The following is a 16375-nucleotide window of genomic DNA, read 5'->3' as shown; positions in this document are numbered from 1 at the left end:
TTATGTTACAACCAAGTGAATTTCACAATTCCTCATTCAACAGAAAAGTGTCCTTTTCGCAGCATCTATACATTCTTTTTATATTCTCCATCCACACCTCTGCTGTCTTTTTTGAGATCCTATCAATTGACTTTTGTCATCTTACATTTCCAGACATACGCCTACTTACTTTCTTGCCGAGAGCTGGAGCTAGCAGCAGCTGGTTAGCTTAGCATAAACACTGTAAAAAGGGGGAGACGGCTTGTTTCGCTCCGTTTAAAAAGGTAACCAAGCACCTAAAGTTCAGGAATTAACACTTTTCTGTTAATTTGAGCAAAATATTAAGTACAAAAAGTAAATTGTCCATTTTACATAGTGTAACTATTACTTAACAGACCAGTAACTTCCTGGAGTCTCTGCTGGCTACTTGGCAACTGCTCTCAGCCAAGAAATAGTCTGGTCCATAAGCCTTTTTACACTTTTAAAGATTATACAAATGTGACACAAAGTGTTAATTTGTGCTCTTGGTGCTGGTAAGCAAATTGTGTTGCCTTCAGAAAGAAACAGACTAGCTGTTTCCCCCTGTTTCCAGTCTTTATGCTAAGCTACGCTAACAGTCTGTAGGCTGCAGTTTCACACAGACATGAGTGGCAAATAAGCACATTTCCCAAAATGATAAAACTAATTTGTTTAGTTAATTCTCCTCTCTGTCTACGGATGACCACTCATCACAAGCTTTGTTTTTTCCTTCTTGAATATTCTTTGATTTTTATCTTCATCGAAACACATTCAGTATGAAAATTAAGAGCCATCGTCTCTCAGTTCTTGACGAAATTTGTCTTTCGTCAACATTCAATCCAATTTTGATTCACATCATGAGCTCCCTCGCTGTTTTCATCATCTTTTGTTGCTTTTAGGAAAAATAAGTAGAAAAGCCCCGAATTAAAAAACATCCCAACATCAGAACCTTGAAACCAGAACATACGACGAACAATTTAAAACCATCATACAAACACACATTCGCACACACACACACTGCTGTCTAACTATCTCTGGTTAAGGCTGAAAACACAAGTCTTTTGCCCCAATATTGTCTGATAATTAAGAGTTTTGTTGTGATTGGTTCAATGACAATATTTTAAAATGATTGGTTTACAAAAAGTATAAATAAACTTTGTTTCCTTTTTTTTTTTAACCAGAGAAAGTTAAAGACAAATAGTTCTTTTAAAACCTAAAATAACTGAACCCTTGCCTTAAAAATCATAACAATAAGAACAATGAAGTATTATTTTACAAATAAATTAAAAACAATCAATATATTACATTAATTAACCCCTTGTCTACACAAGTAACAGCAATTTAGGTACATTCAAAAAAAGCCCCTTGTTTGGTTTCAAGAATCACACTAATTACTTTTTTTTTTTTAATCTCCAAGCAAAAATACGAAGGTTTAATAAGCGAGTAAATTAAATCTCACCACTTCCACGAGATGAAAAATGAAACGCCACCCGACTGAAATCAAGATCAGTTAAATTAATTAACTTAATTTCACGAGAATGGCAGCAAACAAACCCACTCGGATCAAATCAGCCGCTCACTGAAACTAAACGGTTATCATCCGGCACAAATAACCTCCGTCTCACCGAGCACCGAACCAAAGACCATGAGCTTCATCAGCCAAACATCCTGCCAATTCATTTGCTGTTGTACTTTTTGTTTCTCCTTCACCCTCATAGACGATGCCCCAGCACTGCACACCATTCAGCATCAAGACTCCAATAGGTCAAACGAATGGCACTGAAAAAGATGGCGGTATTAAGTATTATTGTGATCCTCAAAGCCTGGTAATACCTCTTTTGTGGCTTGGGCAGTAGGAAAAATATTGACGTTAGCCTTTTTATTTTGTGCTGTCAACTGAATTATTGCTAATTTGGCCTGGTTTTGTCTTTTGTCTGCTGGTGTAACCAAATGGAATGACTTTTTATTTCTCTTCATAATGTGCTTGAGACTCAGAAAACCTCATCCACCTCCAGGCTGTAATAACCAGCTATCTCCACATGGGGGCAACAGTGACTATGAAAGGCAATGACAACAAAGGAAACAGGGAGAAAGAGAGCTGGCTGGCTGCGGATCTGTCCCGTCCGTGACCGTTGTTTCTGTTCCACTTGGACCCGTTTCTTTCCCGGACTCGAGGCGGCTTTGCAGGGTCGGAGGCGGGGTTGCGAGGGGGTTTGTTGTTGGGCGGGGAATAAGGCCCATAGCCGGGCCAATCGTCATTGTACCTTTCACCCTGATCTCCACCTCCTGAGCCACTGCCCTCCTCACCTGGAACAAGAAAAAAAGAGAATCATCACTGGAATGGAAATAAAATATAGTGAATAACTTCTTTAAATGCCTCATTTAATACTCCTTTTTGGGATATATATGAAAGTATTTATACTGACTGTCCATGAAGTCCATGTCCTGTCCACTCTGAGCGTGTCTCAGCTTGTTGGTCACCACCCTCAGCTCCATGATCAGCTGTCTGGTCCTCACATCCGGCCTGGAAATGTCGACGTCTACCTCGGGGTTGTTGATCTGGCTGACCAGCCCGTCGCCCATAACCTCCGGGAGGTACCTGTGTACACACACACACACACACACACACACACACACACACACACACACACACACACACACACACACACACACACACACACACACACACACAGGCATTCATGTACAAAAACATCATGGATGCAAGCATAGATCTTTTCAAATCAGTGCTAGGCAACTTCCCACAGTGTGTACTCTAAATGGGACCATCATTTACTAAATGAACATCATGCTGTATTGAAGTTAGCAATTTAAGACTAAAATCAAGAGAAGAAAAGTCATTGTCCCATTGACTTCTATAGAATATGACTTCTTTTTGCAACCAGAGGATACGCCCCTTGCTGGCTATTAGAAAGAATACAAGTTCAAGGCACATGTGGCCCATCATTTCTTGTAATACCACTTCTTCCTCGAGAGGCCCTCAGTCCAGAGAACAAAGAAGTAGAGTTGCAACGTCCTGTTTTTAAAATATTGTATAAAACGAGATTGGAAGCATTTCGATTGCCTCTCAACATGGCGACGCCTGATCCGGCGGCTCATAGCTACTGGTGTTAGCAGTACAAACTACCTGGTTCTACAGCACGTCAAAAATCATCCACGCCAGCCTGGACTCTCACCAGTTTTCATACAAAGCCAACAGATCCACAGAGGATGCCGTCTCCACTGCTCTGCACTCAGCCATCACTCATCTGGAAAATAACAACACCTACATCAGAATGTTGTTTGTTGATTTCAGCTCAGCCTTCCAACACAATCTCCCCCTTGAAACGGATCACTCTGTCTAATGGTTATTAGACTTCCTCACAAACAGACCCCGAGCAGTCCAGACTGGCAACCAAACCTCCTCCACTCTAGCGTTGAACACCGGAGCTCCCCAGGGCTGTGTGCTCAGCCCCCTCCTGTTCACGCCGTACACCCACGACTGCTACCCCCAACACGAAGAGAACTCTGTTGTGAAGTTTGCAGATCACACTCCCTTCATCGGCCAGATTACAAACATCAATGAGACTCCATACAGAGAGGAAATCAACAACCTTGCAGAGAGGTGATCAGAGAACAACCTACTGCTCAACGTCAGTAAAACCAAGGAACAGAAAGATTCACAAATGCGCACAGAACAGTTCACAAAAATATTCGATTTACAAATGCACACAGAAGGATTTACAAATAAATTTGACTCACAAATGCACGCAGAACGATTCACAAATCTATTTCTGCATTTGTGTGTGTTTTTTTTTCTATTTGTTTGTGGATTTGTATGTATTTGTTTGTGGATCGCACTGCATTGCGTGGCTTATCGTCCTGGAAGCCGTTCAACTGTCCGCCAGCAACCATGGACAAAATAACCTCTATTTCTGCTTAGTACTTGTTGTGGAAGTCCCAGATATCATATTGTTATATTCATAACATAGTCCGGAGGAGCTCCGTGAATTTTATCGAGCTGTATTCACTGTGTCCAGCAAGCCACCCGTCGGCTGGTTCACTACAGTTGTATGAACTCCAAATAAACAGATTTGGCTGTGATTTAACTACAATAAACGGACAAATAGGGATGCCGAAATAACTACGTAATGATTTGTAAGAAGTCTGAATTCATGTTGTGTTTCTCTCCGCAAGACGAAAAGCAAATAACTTTTAAAATACTTGTTTTCTCAATAGAGCTCGGATCGATCAGTGCTAGGCTATGCTAACATTGTAGCAGCTCCGTCAACACTCAAAATAACGTCATCTCGGCGTAAATACAGCAGCGTCTTTTTCATTGTTTGTACCATATGGTTTACACACACACACACACACACATTTATACACATAGTTTGGTCCGGTCTCTATTAATATGAGGTATCGTAGAGCCAGTGACATGCGGTGAGGATCGTGACTGGTGAGGCACTGACTCAGAGTCAGATTCACAAATATATGAACCCAATAGAGTAGCTTAAATCACCGTTCAATTGGCAGCTTGCACATTGACTACTGGTTGTTTTTCATATTTCATATCAGCATTCTTTACACACATATAGGTAAAGTACATATTTGATTCCACCGGGAGCCTGTGTGCCGCGATCCGGCTGCACATAGTGTTTTATTTTGAAAAATGACCGGATGCTCTATCCTTTATCGGTGTCTGACTTCCTGTCTGGGTCGATCTGCTCTGTGTGGATTGACGCGATAAACCCGACCCGTGGGCTCTCGCACGCTCCTTTCATTGAGGCAGAGGTACTGTTTGCTCACTGCAGTTAGGGTTAGGGTTAGGGTTAGGGTTAGGGATTCACAATCTGAGGTGAGGAACAGCTCGTCTCACCTCGCGTGTCTCCTCTCTGTTTGAACAGGATGCGCCGCTCCGAACGCTTCAAACGCCCCAAACGCGCCGCTCCAAACGCGCCGCCCCAAACGCGCCGCTCCAAACGCCCCAAACGCGCCGCCCCAAACGCCCGTTTAGGGCGGCGCGTTTGGGGCGGCGCGTTTGGGGCGTTTGAAGCGTTTGGAGCGGCGCATCCTGTTCAAACAGAGAGGAGACATGCGAGGTGAGACGAGCTGTTCCTCACCTCAGATTGTGAATCCCTAACCCTAACTGCAGTGAGCAAACAGTACCTCTGCCTCAATGAAAACGGGTCGGGTTTATCGCGTCAATCTACACAGAGCAGATCGACCCAGACAGGAAGTCAGACACCGATAAGGGATAGAGCATCCGGTCATTTTTCAAAATAAAACTATGTGCAGCCGGATCGCGGCACACAGGCTCCCGGTGGAATCAAATATGTACTTTACCTATATGTGTGTAAAGAATGCTGATATGAAATATGAAAAACAACCAGTAGTCAATGTGCAAGCTGCCAATTGAACGGTGATTTAAGCTACTCTATTGGGTTCATATATTTGTGAATCTGACTCTGAGTCAGTGCCTCACCAGTCACGATCCTCACCGCACGTCACTGGCTCTACGATACCTCATATTAATAGAGACCGGACCAAACTATGTGTATAAATGTGTGTGTGTGTGTGTGTGTGTGTGTGTGTAAACCATATGGTACAAACAATGAAAAAGACGCTGCTGTATTTACGCCGAGATGACGTTATTTTGAGTGTTGACGGAGCTGCTACAATGTTAGCATAGCCTAGCACTGATCGAGCCGAGCTCCATTGAGAAAACAAGTATTTTAAAAGTTATTTGCTTGTCGTCTTGCGGAGAGAAACACAACATGAATTCAGACTTCTTACAAATCATTACGTAGTTATTTCGGCATCCCTATTTGTCCGTTTATTGTAGTTAAATCACAGCCAAATCTGTTTATTTGGAGTTCATACAACTGTAGTGAACCAGCCGACGGGTGGCTTGCTGGACACAGTGAATACAGCTCGATAAAATTCACGGAGCTCCTCCGGACTATGTTATGAATATAACAATATGATATCTGGGACTTCCACAACAAGTACTAAGCAGACATAGAGGTTATTTTGTCCATGGTTGATGGCGGACAGTTGAACGGCTTCCAGGACGATAAGCCACGCAATGCAGTGCGATCCACAAACAAATACATACAAATCCACAAACAAATAGACAAAAAAACACACACAAATGCAGAAATATATTTGTGAATCGTTCTGCGTGCATTTGTGAGTCAAATTTATTTGTAAATCCTTCTGTGTGCATTTGTAAATCGAATATTTTTGTGAACTGTCCTGTGCGCATTTGTGAATCTTTCTGTGTGCATTTGCAATTATTGAGACTGATCTGACCCCACAGACTTGTAACCTGTGGGGGAACCAGAGGGTGGATGCTGACAACGCACGCTTGTGTTTTTTAATTATAAACACTGCGGCCCAGAACTTTTAAAATATCTATCATGTATTAATATATCTATGTTTTTACTATATCTACAGAACAGGCACCATACCAACTACATATTGGAATGCCCCAAATACATGTTTACCAATGTTGTATCATAAACACAAGTACTAATAATGAATAAATAAGACACTACATTAATTCAACTATCCCACTTTAGCATTGAATAATTGCAATGTGCATGATATGTATCATTTTGACCAAGATAATTATAGTAGTACAACACTATATACCAGCACATTTTTTAGGCTGCAGTCACACTTTGTGATTAAAGCTGCTACGGTGGGTTTACTTGTACATAGAACTGCTGCATAATGCAGCTGAAACATCATAGACACAAAATCATCCATTATGCAGATTTGTTTTTCCTCTCGCAACACGCACACACGCCCGCACAGTGTCTCTACATCAGTCCAGATATATGGTGTTGGTGCTGTTTCTTGTGTGCATAAAAGAAGGCAGACCCACGCAGAGAGCATATGGGTGACTGGTAGTGGCAAAACTAATAATAAACTCAGTTCCATCTGTTCCATCCTTCCACCTCTGCACCGTCGCTCAGTTGCCCTCCACCTCTACCCAACACCGCCATCCCCTCTGAGCCCTCTGATCCCTCTCACCTCCCCCGGGTCTGCCCGTTCCAGCAGCGGTCCTCATTAGTGACGTCGGAGGCCATCTTCTCATCGTTGCAGATGGTGTGTGGGAGGGACACCCAGAAGCCTCGCATGGGCCGCAGTCGCTCCTTTAGCTCGGTAACCTGCGCGGAGGCGGAAAAAAAATCGGTTGTGACTCAGACCTGTTTTTAAAGTATCCTTGTTTGGTATGGCTGGCTGGAGGAAGCATATTGAAGCTTCGGTGCTGACGTTGGCCACGGTCGAAAACTGACATGACCCTTCTTCTGGGTCAGTTCTTAAACCACATGTCTTTTATGTAAAAAGAAAAAAATAGATATGAATGCCTGCCATCCACTTTCTCCCTCCTCTGCTCTTGGTGTCATTTCATTTATTTTCTTGGTCTTCTATTTTTCAATACCACTCTGTGGTCACAGGAGTCCTGTCTGGGTTCTGACTGCTGCACTTTGTATTATTAGTTTTCTGTAGCAAGCCTAGACTTATTACTGCTGCTCATCCTCTCTTTGCTTTTTGTATAGAGACGTCTGTGTCTGAATCCTGACTCATGCACAGTGCAAACATTTGACATTATTGGTTTCAAAATCATATATCGAAAAAAATCACACTCAACCCAAGAATATGACTCTTCACAAAACAACATTTTTGAGTACTTAAAGCTTAACTTATCAGTTTTCATATAAACAATGGGGCAAATTACCGTATGTAATGTAGAAAGAGTTGCTCGTAGAGATGAACCCACGGATAGTTATCCCTCCGACAGCAGTTTACCACAGCTTTAAGGAGAGTTTTACCATATTCCACCTCGTCGTTTTGGTTTTTCTAGTACCCAACTTAAATGTTTTGGTTCACCCTCACAACTCTTATTATTTCACTTTTAGAACCATTGCAAAATATGAATGGATGTGTAGCTACGTCACCCCGTTCACACAAGCTATGTTTCTTCTTTACCAGTCGGTCCAGGTTGGTGCCTGCAGCAGTGGTGGGTTTCTCCTCAGGGCTGTAGGTGCGGAAAGGCCTCCTGTTGCCCCCTGACTCTTTGGGTGAACGCTTGGACCGTCCTGGTGCTGGCCTGGGGCTTCCACAACCCTGGAACACCTGAGGTAAACAACAACAAAGCCAAACTATAGCGTCAATAGCTGCGCAACGATAGTTTCTATAATTTCAATATACCAGAACAGCTTTTCCACTACTATGTGATACTTGCAGGACATGTCCACCCCTGAATATTCTCTCATCTCCAGGACACAGTTTGTTTGTGTAGACCCCAAGAACAGGTCTACAAAGAAGTCGCTCTTTTTGTGGGTGAAAGCATTTTAAGTGTGACTCTCTCTGATACCACCAAACCAAATATTGTACCAAAAAATGCAATATTCCTGAATGTTTTTTAGCTAACCTGAATGTTTGCAAAAAAAAAAAGCAGCTTCTAAGTATGCACGAGTGTTGTAACTGAACTGGAAACTTGCAATGTAACATTGTTGAAACGGTGCTCCATAACCTCCACAATCACACAGAGCTGAGCTGAAAAGGAAAGCGCTCCCTGTTCCTTAAAGGGCTGCCGCCACATACCAGGAGCTTTCCTGCTTCTAACGAGATGTGGGTGTCTCTCTGGTGGATTAGCTGCTGGGACGTCTGCCATGTTTTAATCATACTGTGAGGCTGTCATGCTCTCTGTGTATAATTCTTGTCATTTTCTTGCTTTGCATGCTGTCTCATTAAGATTAGAATTAAACAAGAATCAGGATTATAGTTTTGACATGTAAGAAGGCTTTGTTAAAGACGGTAGATGATCTTTGTACACTGACAAAAGGTACAATAAGTACTCGAAGAATAACTAGTCTGCAAAATCCTGGGGGAAAAAACCCCAAAGATGCATCAATGTCCATTTTATTTCCCCAGCATCTGCTTGTGCCCTCTTCCTTACCTTAGTGGAGATGCTGACGCTGTTTTCCTGCATGTGCATGATGGCCTCTGACACTTTCACAGAGATGGAGTCGGCTGCAAGCTCCATGTTGAACGGCCCCTCCAGCTTCTCTGAAACCTGGTACAGAGCATCTGAAACAGGACAGAGGGAGATACAGAAATAGAGATGACAGGGGGATAAAGTTTGCTATGACTACACTCTTCCAAGTTCTCATTGGCTGGTGTTGCACGCAGAGAAAAAAAACACTGTTGGTGACAATGGTTTTCCTGGGACTGGAATCTCTCACTGGCTAAGCAGCTAAAAAGATTTGATTGACGTCTGTGTACGAGATTACAGAACTGGAAGATTAGAAAGCAAGCGAACATCACATGAAGAGAAGTGTGAAGAATAATGGTTGGATAAAAAGGGTACATGAGGGTAAAATGGGTTAGGATGTAGTACACATGGATTGAGCGATGAAAGGAAAGAGGAAGCACTGCACATGAAAAGGAAAGAAAAAAAAGGAAGGAACATATGGGTTTGATGAAAGGGGAAAGGAAACATAGGAAGACAGATCAATTGTGAAGGAGCAGAGAAGCATGAATGATTAATGAAGAAGGAATTCATTAGGGGGAAAGGGGAAGTGAAAGTAAAATGAGGGCAATAAAAGTACTCTACTTTTAGGTATGCTCAATTTAATAATGATAATAAACAAAAAGGCTGTTGAATGTCATTTGGGCCATGACATTTTTTTCCTTAGGATCTATAAACCAAAGGCTTCTTGTGTCAGTGTGTCATGCACCTGACCCTAAACCCACTTAACCAACAACAGCGTATTAGGACGTATTGTTCACCCTACCCTCACCCACCAATGAAATTGTTCCATTCTGTGTCCAGGTCGCCCTGATTGGCTAAGCAGCCTTTCATCACGTTGAGGCACAGGGAGTGGCAGGGCCGCAGGGAGGGCACGCCTCGACACAGTGGGCAGTACCACTGACGCATCAGGCCACGCACACACTCTGAATCTGCAGTCAACTGCAACACAAAGCAGTGGGTCGAAGAGGTAAGGTCAAGTACAGTAACATTATGAAAAGGTTCTTCATATTCATGAATATAGCAGCAAACAACGATAGAGTTGCAATGTAAAGATATAGACCATTTCACAGTTGAAAACATAAACATACCAAATGTGCCCCAGATTATTTTGCAGTGGAGTAATGGCGTCCTGAGCAGAGAATGAAGTCGCTTGAAAATGATTCGTTGATTGTTGATAAAAAACGACCGATAAATCAGTCGCAGCCCTCGGAAAATCTAATCTAATTGAGTTCAGCTTTGACTGAATAAAGCGTCCTCTCGCTGCTGGTTATAAACTTCTGTTTTTGGCTTTCAAGATTTGATTTGTCCTTTACAGTCTTCTATTAACCACCTTTATAACTTTGACCAAATAAGGTGAATCTACAGTCTTTTATGTTGCATGATTGTGAAGCTCACTCCAACTTTGTCTTGAGTTGTTTCGTAGAAATAATGATTCATATCATTATAAAAGGCCCTCACTTTTAGATTTAGGCTATAAAGCGTTCTAGTCTATATCTAGAATAGACAATAGTTCAGGGACAACTCACCTTTGTTGCTTTGTTAACAATATCCCGACCAGTAGCCAAGCCCTGTGATAGAGCTCTGGCTGCAATGAAAGCCCTCGACACCTGAATTTAAACGGAAAGAGAGCACAACAATTGATCATAATCAATCATAACTGTAGATTATGTTGTATCGAAGGCATTTTAGCGTCTTTCATCACAAGACACATACTTGTACGCGCAGTCTGCGGGGCACTTCCCCAAAGGGCTGCAGTTGTTCGGCGTGTTTGCTGACACACTCCAGGTAGTCCTCTCCAAACTGATACTGGGGGTTCACCAGAGAGAAGACTCGCTCCACCAGTCTGGACCAGAAGTCCGAGAGAACCTCTGACAGACTGACACTGCCCCCTGTGGACACAAGAGCAACTGTCAGCATACAGTATCTGTAATCTGTCCAAAAACGGTGTTCCTGTTGTGATTTATGAAAGAAAGAGCATGGTATTAGAACCACATCCTTATACTGCGTGCCCCGATGATGCTCATTGGCTCATGTTACTAATATTATTATGTTAAAGGAATAGTTCACCCCAAGTGCCATGATCACCTGATGCTCGTAAACCCAGCAAACACACCGTGAGTTAGCCCCTAGTACTTTAGCGTGCAGCGCCTCCGGCTTGACCGCTGTAAGGTGCACATTGCAATTCCGTCTTTGACAAGAAAGAAAATACAGATAACAGAGAGAGAAATCTACCCGACTTCTGATATACAGCGTTTCATGAATAACTGTGTAAAGATTGAACTCCGGAGCTCATCACTATTGTCATTTTTTGTTCTGCTTATACATATTTAAATGAATATTGTTGGAGGGAGCCTGAGATCTAAGATTTGTATTGCCAACAATTGTTTCCCTGTAAAATAAGGGGGAACGAACTCTCTGTTTATCAGTATAACATGATTGTACCTTGTGCACTTCTCTTCTAGGTGCAAGCACGGGATACACAGGATATTGTAATCAAATAAAGTACAAATATATTGCCACATTTTTTGAACTGACTATATAAAAGCGAAGAGTTGACGTCCACAAAACAATGTCTTTTGCACCTTTAATATCTATATGGTCTATTAAACACAACCGTAGCATAATATGTTGTGTTATTGTGCTATTTTTTTCACATTAAATTCTCTTCAGTCTCTTCGTGCATTAATCAATTGGCAGACAGATTTTGAGAATGCAACTCTCCAATCTGTAGTCTACAATACCGCCTCAAATTAGCCATACATGTGGTTTGGCAGACAAAGACAGGTTCACTAAGCAGCAACAGCCTGCAGACAGACTCGCTAGCGAGCGGCTGCAATGCCAAAATGGAGCGATCCGGAACAGAAATAGAAGCAGTCATCCGTGGGATTCCAGTCGTTTTAATTCTCCTCAAAAGACAATGCTGCCTCTTTTCTGCTGCCCAGACCGGCTGTGGATTTACCACAACACGGGATGTGGACTGATAAGACGACACTAGACCCCCACTGCAACAAGAATCGTCACAACTACTTTACCAAACTCACCAACTTTAACCAGACCAACCAAACATTGTGTTTTTAAACACGTACGTGTGCAATGATTCATTCCTCGTGGAGGTGACGGAGGCCCATATTGTCTCCTGAAATGTGGTTGTTGTCAAATCAGATGGTGTCTGAGGACTATCTTTAGGCTAACTAAATCGTCCAGTAATTCAGGTTTAGATTACTTCTTTGAAAGTTGAGAGTAAAGATGGACAGGAAACATGGGATGAGAGAAGAAAGGGGGCATGTAAGGTCATCAGGTGTCAGTAAGGTACTGGTAGCACTTTGCAAGGACCATTAGACTATCTGATTACATAAGATTAAAGTGATTAAACTAACCAGAATAATATCTGCGCAGCTCCACAAACAGCTCCTGGAAGACGTGTGCATTCTGGGTGAAGAGCCGGCCGTAGGTCTTGGTAAACATCTGGTTCATAGACTTCTCTGACAAGTCTATAAGCTCTCTGAAGAACTCTGCAGACACGCAGACAGGAAAAGCAGAGATTAGATATGAATTTTTCACCCATTTTATTCTGTTGTAGTATCTTAGCTAGGTTTCCACGTACTGTACGTAGGCACTCAGACACCCCCTCCGCTCCAAGATTAACAGCTCATAGGGACGGTTACATCAGAACCTGCATGCTGGTAAATGAGTGTAACAACGTGTACTCTATTTAGGACTTCAGGACTCATATGCAGTCTCCCACTCCTTCAGGATCTTTAAATGATTCATCACGTACATTATGTAAAAGGATGAGGAGGGGGAAAAAAAAAAAAAAGGTGATAGCAGTCCACAGCAGGTAGGAGGAGAAAGTGTTAATTCAGCTCTCTGCTGTTGATGCTGCAAACCTGCAGCCATACATACAGAATTTGAGACAACGTGGGCTGAATTCTCTGAAATGCAGTCACTTAAGCCGTCTGGGTAAGTTTCCCCACAGTGACCATTTGTTGAAAGGGACATTCCACCGATTTTATATGTGAAGTTCAGTTTACTGGCCGTGGTAAGTCCGGGACTTTATAATCCTGTCCCTCGAAAGTCTGACAAAATACCTCCGATGATGTCATAGTGATGTCATTAGGTTACCTCAGCTATGCTTGGTGACTACAGACTTATAACAGAAAGTCAGAGTTACAAACTGGAGGTGTGCAGTTTTAAAAAGAGTTAAATTTGTGACGCTATCGAGGTGCTTGCTGGAGTTTAACCAAAACTAGGGACTAAATGTCAGGATATCTCGACCTCTGCAGCCACAATTACCATTATTTCTATTATCCGTCTCTTGTGAGTCTCCCAGCTTTACGAAAGTGCAATACAAAACTTGTTGGAGTACTTCTTGAAATTCAGCCGTTTTTAAGTGTCGATTAAACATAAATAAGAAGCATGTTAGGATCTCTGCATTATGCATGCATTGCTTTTAGCTACCAAAGTCCATTTTGAGGCTCAGATATCCGACCATCTGAGAGGAACTGTGCAGTCGGAGATCATAAATAAGTTTTTAATCAGCTGTCGCTCATCGCCACTAACTCGGTATATAAGGAGGGTGAGACAAGGAGAAGCCGTGTCCCTTTTAAAATGTACCCACTGTGGCTTCAAGATCAATTTCAACCCATTAAAAATAATCATAATAATGAATCCGTCTCTCACCATCAAACCTGCGGTGTCTCTGCGTGAAGGTAGTCAAAAGGAACTGGCTGTTCTCCTCGACGGCTTTGAGGAAGTCCCTCTCGCTCTGCAGGGCCAGCGTCTCCTCCATCTGACTGGAGCAGCAGGTGTAGTCCTGAGGACAGAGCCGCAGGTGCTCACCTGGAGGACAACGTTAAACCAGCCAGAGGAGAAAGAGGATAGGATCATGCGTGTTTTAGTAACTTCTTTGGAGAAGTTATTATGTGGGTTTAATCATAACTTAATGTATAATTCTGTTTTTGTGGCTAAAAGGTTATACAGTTATTATTAATACCTCAACAGAAACCAAGAGGCTTGTTCTCAATAGCATCAGTAAGTCTTTTATCAGGTCAAAGCAGATGTTTTTAGTGAGAAAGTCCATTACTCCACTTATCAGTCTGTTCAGTTACTGTGGGGAAATCTTATCAAAGATAAGGGTGAGATAGAAAATTGTAATTTCCCGAACATGAATTATTCAACTTCAATCTGTCTTTCTTTGTCAGCTCAGGTTGGGTCTTTGATATGTCAGAGGTAATGATATGCAAACGACAACCAGGGGAGGAAGAGAAAACACAGCACTGCGAATGGGGAAAGGGTTTGAATTCTTTGTTTCTATGATTTTACATCGAGCATGAATATTGCTGCTGTTAATACAGTCAAAACTCTCCCAACTCCACCCTCGCTGATGTTCCCCTCTGCCTCTTTTGTTCTCTCTCTCTCTGTGTGTGTGTGTGTGTGTGTGTGTGTGTGTGTGTGTGTGTGTGTGTGTGTGTGTGTGTGTCTCACTATTAGCCCTCTCTCATCCCTCTATTTCCATTTCTAAACTGCCTCTCTTCATCCTTCACTCTCCCGGCCATCTGCTCCCCTGGCCCACGGGACGGTGAGCCAAGACTCAGGCAGTGATAGCCCAACACACACACACACACACACACACACACACACACGATCAATCAATCAATATTGCAGTTGTCTCAGTGACTCACACACAGAGCTAAATTGCCACGAAACAAATCCTCACACTTGAGATCTGCAATTTCACAAACATAAATTTCACTCCTAAATTGTGGGTAACACACACACACACACACACACACACACACACACACACACACACACACACACACACACACACACTCTCATTCTCTCGCTGATTTAAATGCAAAGCTGAACCTCCAAGAAGTAGACTACATCTTCAGACACTCAAGTGCTCCAACATTTGCTCCCACACTTGGTCAGACGTCCACATTTAAACAAACGTCCACCTACTGACCCCTCTCCCCTTCTCTCTCTCTTCTCTCACACCAAAACTTCAAATTATCCCAAAAATCCAACAGTTTGTAATCCATGTGATGTTTTCATTAAACAGATAAGATTATCAACAGTGAACAGAGCCTTTGGGTATATGCGGGGATTTAACAGTGGGCCAGTAGGCAAAGACTAATTAGGGGCGAGGTTCTTTGTTGCACCGGTGTTGGCAATTTGCTCATCCCCTTAATCATCCTATTTAAACTGCACAGAGGGGAGCAGGAGGCGGGTGTAATTTGTTTTAAACCACCCTGTATAATTTCTCTTGAGGAAAACTCAACATGATATTCCTGCATTGTGTCTCTGGTGGTTAATAGTGAGTTTTGGGCTACCTTGTACTTTTAGGTAGGACTTTTCTACCGTCACTTGTAGTGCGTTTGTTATTTATAGGGGTTTATAACAGGCTATTACTAATGGTGCCATAATACATGATGTGTGACGGTAAGCAGCGAGTTTATAGTGACCGTAATGTGCATAATGGTATGTTCTTACTGTTGAGACAAACTGACCCACATACTGCTGAGACATGTATCTTACATTTTATTAGAAACTTGAATTAGGCGCATGCTTCCTAACATATGGAGATGGGACTCTTTTGCGTGATTCCCCGAAAAATGTCTGAGTTGTGTATTTCATTTATCTCCACCCGCAGGCTATAGATGCAGCGTCTTACCGGAGATTTGAGTCAGCGGAGCGGTGCCGGTGCTGTACCCCTTCTCTGCGTACACCTGCCGGGTGTCGGCGCAGCTCCTCCCCGCAGCAGCCACGGGGCTCCGGGTCCCCGACAGTGCACAGAGCAGCACCAGCAGCGGGTACCTGGGGAAAGATAGCCGGGTATCCATCCTCACCTCAGGACTCAGAGGAAAAAGGCAGCCGGGGAGAGGGCGGGTTTATATAAAACCAGAAGGGTGCGTGCAGCTCCTTTATAAATTAATGAATGGCCAGTTTAGATGCACGCAAAAGTAAAAAATAAAATCCCAAATCGTCACTCGTTTGAAAGACTCATAGTTTTCCCCAATAAGTGAACAGATAAATCCGGGCTGGTTTTTATATCACAAATATGTCTCCATCCACCGTGTCCAGTTAGTGTGTCCTTCCTGGGAGATCCTCTGTTGTGCGTAAATGTAATGTGAATGTGAATGGGGCACTCCCGTCCCTCAGCATCGTCCAACACACTGAGTCAAGCTCACAGGAGTTGGGGGCACAATACCGGAAACGTGACTGTTTTCAAAATAAAAGCAAAGGCAATGTTCTTTGTGTGTAAAAAGAGACAAAACAAAAACCAACGTAAAAACAGAGTAAAATAAAATGGCAGCTATAAATTTGGTG

General features: G+C 42.8%; 1 protein-coding gene across 1 annotated transcript; it reads right to left on the bottom strand.

Annotated features, from left to right (window-relative positions):
• Nucleotides 1–961: 961 nt before the first annotated feature.
• gpc2 (glypican 2) lies at nt 962–16211 on the bottom strand. The gene is made up of 11 exons (XM_068715175.1): nt 15720–16211; nt 13724–13882; nt 12421–12555; nt 10757–10932; nt 10570–10650; nt 9817–9982; nt 8969–9099; nt 7996–8142; nt 7036–7172; nt 2424–2596; nt 962–2304 (listed from the first exon to the last, which is right to left on the bottom strand). Exons 1-11 carry the CDS (start codon nt 15886–15888, stop codon nt 2027–2029), a joined length of 1752 nt encoding a protein of 583 aa, XP_068571276.1. The 5' UTR covers nt 15889–16211; the 3' UTR covers nt 962–2026.
• Nucleotides 16212–16375: the final 164 nt, after the last annotated feature.

The sequence above is a fragment of the Cebidichthys violaceus genome, unplaced genomic scaffold (genome assembly GCF_023349555.1).
Source record: "Cebidichthys violaceus isolate CVI_PGR_0920_01 unplaced genomic scaffold, fCebVio1.0.p SCAF_2, whole genome shotgun sequence".
Lineage (NCBI taxonomy): Eukaryota > Metazoa > Chordata > Actinopteri > Perciformes > Stichaeidae > Cebidichthys > Cebidichthys violaceus.
The sequence above is the reverse complement of the archived record's forward strand: the minus strand, read 5'-3'. Positions and strand labels throughout refer to the sequence as shown.